General features: G+C 55.7%; 2 protein-coding genes across 3 annotated transcripts in view; both read right to left on the bottom strand.

Annotated features, from left to right (window-relative positions):
- The window catches only part of LOC104285441 (cathepsin S-like), a 3,691-nt gene extending 1,714 nt beyond the window's left edge, over positions 1 to 1,977 (bottom strand). Inside the window, exons 1-4 of one of the 2 annotated variants that reach the window (XM_009883896.1) lie at positions 1,852 to 1,977; positions 1,491 to 1,613; positions 777 to 926; positions 476 to 700 (exon numbers count right to left, since the gene is read on the bottom strand). In XM_009883896.1, the coding sequence (XP_009882198.1) occupies positions 476 to 700; positions 777 to 926; positions 1,491 to 1,613; positions 1,852 to 1,977 (624 nt within the window). The remainder of the gene's footprint in view (positions 1 to 475; positions 701 to 776; positions 927 to 1,490; positions 1,614 to 1,851) is intronic. The other variant, XM_009883898.1, reaches the window with a different exon arrangement.
- A 1,944-nt stretch (positions 1,978 to 3,921) lies between these two features.
- The window catches only part of LOC104285443 (cathepsin S-like), a 3,535-nt gene continuing 755 nt past the window's right edge, over positions 3,922 to 6,701 (bottom strand). Inside the window, exons 3-8 of the mRNA XM_009883900.1 lie at positions 6,479 to 6,601; positions 6,110 to 6,259; positions 5,809 to 6,033; positions 5,437 to 5,602; positions 5,115 to 5,217; positions 3,922 to 4,021 (exon numbers count right to left, since the gene is read on the bottom strand). Coding sequence (XP_009882202.1) covers positions 3,922 to 4,021; positions 5,115 to 5,217; positions 5,437 to 5,602; positions 5,809 to 6,033; positions 6,110 to 6,259; positions 6,479 to 6,601 — 867 coding nt within the window. The remainder of the gene's footprint in view (positions 4,022 to 5,114; positions 5,218 to 5,436; positions 5,603 to 5,808; positions 6,034 to 6,109; positions 6,260 to 6,478; positions 6,602 to 6,701) is intronic.

The raw sequence follows: 6,701 nt of genomic DNA, 5'->3' as shown, positions 1-6,701 counted from the left end.
TGCAGCGTCCGTTACAGGCAACTTGTAACAAAACAATTGTATGAACGTTGTTCACCGGAAACCTCTGCCCACTCAAATGGCAGAAATATCGATATCCCATTTTCAACTACAGAAGATGGAATAATGCAGAGAGCTGAGAACAGGACCCAGGACTCCTGTCCCATTTTTCCCTTCCACGTAGGATGTTGCCTAATAATTTATGTCGGACAGAAATAACCATGTAGACATTCTGGCTCCCAGTGCAATCATCCAACTATGAGAAAGAAAAGTTTACAGGTCCCTTCCCCGGGTCTGAAAGAATCAGCTGCAAAGGCTGAGAAGATGACACCAGACTGGTAGAAAGCGAGACAGAGGGAAATCAGTGGGAGAGGAGGAGAAGGGTGTCTACGCCGGAGGGCAGCACGACTGGCCGTGTTGCTTCCACGCTCACATGTTTCTCTGCAGACTTCACGTGCTGTCCGGGTCTGATGCCTACCTGAGCCGTGTAGGGGTAGGAATCATCCGAGTCAATGCCTTCGTTGTCGATGATGTACTGGAAAGCACTGGTCATGAAACCTCCACTGCAGCCTTTGTTCCCGTACATCATGGAGCAGTCAACGAGGTTCTGGGCGCTCAGGGACACCAGCTTCCCCGTCTTCAGCATCACCTGGGCTTCCAGGGCTCCCACGGCACTGAACGCCCAACACGACCCACAGGGGCCCTGTGAAAGCCCCAGAGATGCTCAGACACTGCCCCACGGGACCAAGACACGAAGAAGCACAAAGAGGGCTTCACACCTGGTTCTTGACGTCCGTGACGCATCCCTTCTCCCTCCAGTCCACCGTGTCCGGGACCTTGCTGCCAGGCTGCGGCCGGTAGGTGGAGGTCCGGTTTGACCGAGGAGCGACGCGCAGCCCAGTTAACAAAGCCGCCACTTCCTCGCTGGTCTGGTGGGAAAAGAAAAGACCGGCTCGTGATCTCCTTGTCTCTGGAAAGTCCTATGCTGGATGTGTTGGAGGTGGAGGGGGATTTCCCTTGAACAGTCTGAGCTGCAAGAGTTAGCAGGTTTGGGGAGTCCTTGGCTTTTGATTTTTTACATTTAATTTCTAGCCGTTCATTGGAAAGGGCAAGAAAAAGAAAACTCAAAGCTTAACTCCAGCACTGAAACTCCCTAGAATCTGTCATGGTTCATTAAATAACACTCCAACCTTGGGACGTTGAAGAGGGATGATTTGCAAATATATATAATGACCAGGACCAGGTCCGCGCACCCCAAAAGCTGCATTAAGGAGTTATTTCCTCACACCAGATTGCCTCATGCCGGTAGGTTGAGCGCAGGAACGTCCGAGCAGTTTGTCCACGGCTGCTGGAGTCCATGAGAAGAGGATGGGCTGAGAAGGCTTGTTGGGAGATTTTCCACCCCTGACCCACTTATATTCTTTATTAAATCAACCTCGTGTGTACTCAGAGACAAAGACGACCCCCTTCTCGGCAGCACGGCCGGCACCTACCATGTCCCCCAGGTGGTTCATGCCCAGCTCGTAGGAGTGCAGCCCCAGGGAGTGCTCCAGATTATGAAGCGTCACCAGTCGCAGGTTCCTCTCCCACGTCGTGCGCCGGTCCCCTTCCTCTTTCTGAAATCGAGCGCAGCCCCGTGACGTCCGGCAACGGCCCCCGCAGCCATTTCACCCCGTTTTGTCCCACAGAAGGTTGTCGGGAGCCCCTGCCAAACCACCCCTGGGAACCAGCAGGGCTTCCAAGCCCTGTCGGCTCTTCTCCCCGCCGTGGGATGCGGCGGATGGTCACCCCGGAGCAGCACTCACCACATCGGCACCCCAACACTCCTCCACGCCCCCCGCAAGATGCCCGTACCTCGTGGCGGTACTCCTTGCCATAAGTTTTCTTCCAGAGCTGCCAGTGCCAGTCCAGCGCGGGGTCGTGGTGTCCCAGTGCCACCGCAAGCGTGGCCAGGAAGGCGATGGACGCCAACATCTTCATCCCGCTCGGCTGGGACCGGGGAGCCGGAGCGACACGGGCACACACGCTGGGAGGCGAGGGCTCAGAGCTGGAGCCGTGCTTGACCCCTTAGTGACAAATCCGGTTTGGTGAGGGCGGCAGACGGGTGATGACATCCCTGACCTGCACTCCCTGGCATGCCCTTCGTGGGGTTTCTACACCAGGTGATGCCACCACCTCCCGTCCTGCCTGCCCGGACAAGCACCCCGCAGCAGCGCTGCCTGCCCCGCTCGCCTGCTGCGTACCCCCAGCCCCTGCGAGATGGGAAGAGAAATCCCATCCAGGACTCAGAAACTTCCCTCGGGACGGGGAAAAGCCTGCTGGCCCCAAGCCCTGCCCGTGCGGACACCGACACGCAGGGACACGTCCAGACACACGCCTCGTCGCACGATTCCACCCTGACCAAGAAACCCTCCCCGAAGGAGGCTGACACATCGCCCGGTCAAGCAGCTGTTTTGACAAAACTGCATTTTCCCGCACCTTAAAAAGCTAAAAAAAATAAAAATTATCCCATTTTCATCCATCTGCTGTCCACCAGCTCCTGAGGATGGGCTACCACGGAGGATTCAACTACCCAGAGAAGGCTCGGAGGAGAAGAGAGATAAGATGGAGCCAGAGTCAACATAAAAATATTGTTCCTTCAGTTTGACTTCCTCAAAGCTCAGTCCTCCCAGAGGGGTGTTAAAATACAAAAGCACCCAATGTACCTGAAAAGGCTTCTTCTGGTGGTGGGTACCGACCCTCAGCTCGCCGGCAGCGCGCGTGTATGGAGTAGGGGGACAAATCCAGCGCGTCCCCACTGCCAGGACGCCCAGGACCTTCGGCACACGGTGGCTGCAAGTCGTCGGACAAATCACGAGTCAGGAAATGAGGAAATGCTCTGATTTCATTTTCACTTAGCTGGGAACTGGGCTTGCCTTGCCGGTCACGGGGCTGTTTGGAGCAGGACCCTCGATACCATCAGAAAATGATCACAGCTGAGAAAGTTTCCTTTTTCCAGCACCCCAAAAATTAACGGCAAGGCTCTCCCAGTGGTTTCTGTGGCTTTTGGGGCCAGTGGGCAGGAGCAGGGGCCACACTTCCCTGATAAGATCTTTGTATTTTCGTGACTTGGTGCTGAGCTAAAAGACAAGATGAGGTCAAGCGCAGAGCCTTGCTACTGGTTTGGACTGGGTAGACCTGAGCTCCCATCTCACCTCAGCAGTGTACCAACCAGACCAAAGCCGGCTTTTAGAAAAAAAAAAAAAAAAGAAAAATCACATTTATTCACTTTTCTGTGGGGTAGCACAGAGGGGAAGACACGGATCACATACGGTCATGGGCTGGAGCTGAGCTGGGCAGCCTCAGCGCTGCGTGGACAGCCCGAGACGCATTTAATGCACATTACGTTGCGGTCAGGCTGAAAAACGCGGTCAGCAAAGTCTCCGGCCGCCTGGAAATCACGCTCCCGCCTCTTCTGCGGGTTTCCACGAAGGACAGCCGGGCAGGAGAGTGCGTTTCTCACCACTACAAAGCATCACGGGACATAAAATGGCTGCAAGAAACCATCTTCTGAGAGAGAAGGAGGAAGCAAAACAGTGTCTCAAGAGCTTTGAAGATGCAGCTGAGTCATTTTCTAAAAAGCTGCCGGAGATTGCGAGAGGCGGCAGTGACAACAGAGAGCCCTCCACCTAAATAACTGAAATAACTCCCAAGAGATGATCCCTTATTAGTGGATAAGTTCCTGAGGATGGGGAACGAGATGGCCGTACTTGACGAGACGCTTGGCCAAGCCAACCGCGATGGCTCCTAATTCCTCCTGCTTCGCTGTCAAAATGGGACGGGATTCCTCCAGGAGGGAAGCCTGGATAGAGCGGGGCAGGCTCCAGGTCAGCGGGGTGAGCGGTGGCGTCTCGAGAGCTCGTCCTGAAGCGGGGAAAACCCCCCCTAGATCTGGGGGTAAGCGCCGTAGCTGGCAATGCCGCAGTGGTTGCCACGGTTCCTCGCCATCCGGATGTAGCCCTGGTCACCAAAATGCACCCCCCAACTTTTGGAAGAAGAAAGAAGCAAAAGTTAGACAACGAGGCGGGGGGGTAACCGCCTCCTTCCGCACCACTCCTGCCCCCCACTTTCTTCTCTCCCCATCCCTTAAGTCTTTTTCCAACTCGTGCTTCCTCCCCAGTGGCCACAGGAATGGCCAAATAGCCACAGGAATGGCCAAATTCGCATCTTTTGGCCAAAAAGGCTGAACCTCCTGACTGCTTCCCTGCCAGGTTTCGCTGCCGCTAACTCTTCTAAAGGGGGAGGCAGAGGAAAATCACTTATTTGCTCTGTGCTGGAGTGAGTCAGAATCACCAGATAAAGGTAGATGAATTGGTTTTGTATATTAAAAATACATATTTTTTTAAAAAAAATCCTACCAAGGCCAGGGATGAGAGACAGAGGAGGAAACTGGTGGGTTTTAGCCCAGCCCCGACGTGAGGATAAAGGAGCTTTGTTGACAGAACTGCCCACAGTTGGGTTTTTCTGTTGTTTTTAAAAAAGATAATGGTTTCAGTTACTGAACGTAGCTTTGCTGACATCGCAGGTTTGGGGTTTATTTTTCCCGAGATGCGTCTGTCCGAGCAGGACTCTCATTTCAACACTTTGTTTCTTCTCGTTCTGCATTTTGAGCAGTGAAAAACATGTTTGTGAGTACATTTTTCATGCGAGGGGCCATGCGGTGGCAATGACCCTGGAGGCTGCGCCTCCGAGTTGGCCGAGGGAGGGCGTTCGCCAGCGCGTCCCCAAACCAAACCAGCGCGGTTTCTCAGCCAAGAACCACCAGCCTTTTGCGCTGACTCAGCATCCAGGAACTCTGGAAACCCTGGAGTTTTCCCCAGAGCACAAATCCCATTTTTTTGGAGCCAGCCCCGAGGAGTCAGGCGGGAGCGTCTGGGGTGCCGTACGTCGATTCGGGTTTGTAGGGCTTCACGAAGGGCCCTTTACACCGGGGTTGCGATGGAGCTGAGCCCGAAACAGACCCAAAGAAAGCTGATGGGCACCAAAAAGCGCTTTGCTGGTGCGTCTTTGGAACCTGCAGGGTGCCCCCGGCGCGGAGGCTGGAAGGAAGAGCTGCTCGGTGACTGGGTTGGCCGTACCTGTTTTTCACGAGCCAGTAATCCTCCCCGTGCGATGAGCCGTAGCCGATGACGAGCACGGCGTGATTCACCACCTGAGAGCAGCTCGGGTCATAGTAGATACCTGGAAGGCATTTGGAAACAGCCTTTGGACAACTGGCCCTAAGTCACCGCCCAAACTGGAACTAAATTCACTCCTGGGGAGGCGTCACTGATGCCTGTCGCCAGGAACGGGGGCAACACGAGCAAAACGTGAGTCAAAGCTGAAATAATTTGTATTTGCGGAAGTTTGGGCACGGGAAGGGAAGCGCGGCCCTTTCTCGTGATCCCCCAGAAGACCCACCAGCTTTGTACAGGAAGAAGGTGGGCCGACTGGCGTCGATGCTGACAGAGACGGGCCCCACGCTGGCGACGGCATCCTTCAGCGCGGCTTCGTCGCTATACGGCAGCTCGACGTACCGGGAACACGTGGCTGCCCGTGCTGCCGGCTTGTACTGGCACGTGCCGTCCTGGCAAACGAAGGTCAGGGGGAGAACGCATCACATCTCGCACGGAGTCCTGCTCTGCGTTACGTGAGTCAGAACCGATGCTCACGGCATTAAATACGGACCACTCCATGGTTTTCCAAAGTGGATTTCCTCTAAAGAGCAACAGGACTTAATTTCCTCCATCCTACGCTGAGCCAGCCCCCGCGTTGCCCAGGTGCGACGCCTACCTTAGCCGTGTAGGGGTACGACGCGTCCGAGTCGATCCCTCGGTTGTCGATGATGTACTGGAACGCTTTGTTTTTCCATCCGCCACCGCAGCCTTTGTTCCCGTAGCTCCTGGTGCAGTCAACGAGGTTCTGGGCGCTCAGGGACACCAGCTTCCCCGTCTTCAGCATCACCTGGGCTTCCAGGGCTCCCACGGCACTGAACGCCCAACACGACCCACAGGGGCCCTGCGAAAGCCCCAGAGATGCTCAGACACTGCCCCACGGGACCAAGACACGAAGAAGCACAAAGAGGGCTTCACACCTGGTTCTTGACGTCCGTGACGCATCCCTTCTCCCTCCAGTCCACCGTGTCCGGGACCTTGCTGCCAGGCTGCGGCCGGTAGGTGGAGGTCCGGTTTGACCGAGGAGCGACGCGCAGCCCAGTTAACAAAGCCACCACTTCCTCGCTGGTCTGGTGGGAAGGAGCACAGAGGCATTCGTGACGTGTTGAGGTTTATTTTCTACAACAGGAGAGCGGATCCATCCGTGCATCCCACCCCACCGAAAGGACCAGGTTTGTCCTTGCAGCCTCCAGGGACGTGGTTGTGGCATCACCAACACAGCGCGTTTCATCCCCCTTGACCAAACACACAACTCCATGCTTGAGCCTCGCGGCGCGGCCGGCACCTACCATGTCCCCCAGGTGGTTCATGCCCAGCTCGTAGGAGTGCAGCCCCAGGGAGTGCTCCAGATTATGAAGCGTCACCAGTCGCAGGTTCCTCTCCCACGTCGCGCGCCGGTCCCCTTCCTCTTTCTGAAATCGAGCGCAGCCCCGTGACGTCCGGCAACGGCCCCCGCAGCCATTTCACCCCGTTTTGTCCCACAGAAGGTTGTCGGGAGCCCCTGCCAAACCC

This window comes from Charadrius vociferus, unplaced genomic scaffold (genome assembly GCF_000708025.1).
Source record: "Charadrius vociferus isolate BGI_N301 unplaced genomic scaffold, ASM70802v2 scaffold2564, whole genome shotgun sequence".
NCBI lineage: Eukaryota > Metazoa > Chordata > Aves > Charadriiformes > Charadriidae > Charadrius > Charadrius vociferus.
This window is presented reverse-complemented; position numbering and strand designations above follow the sequence as displayed.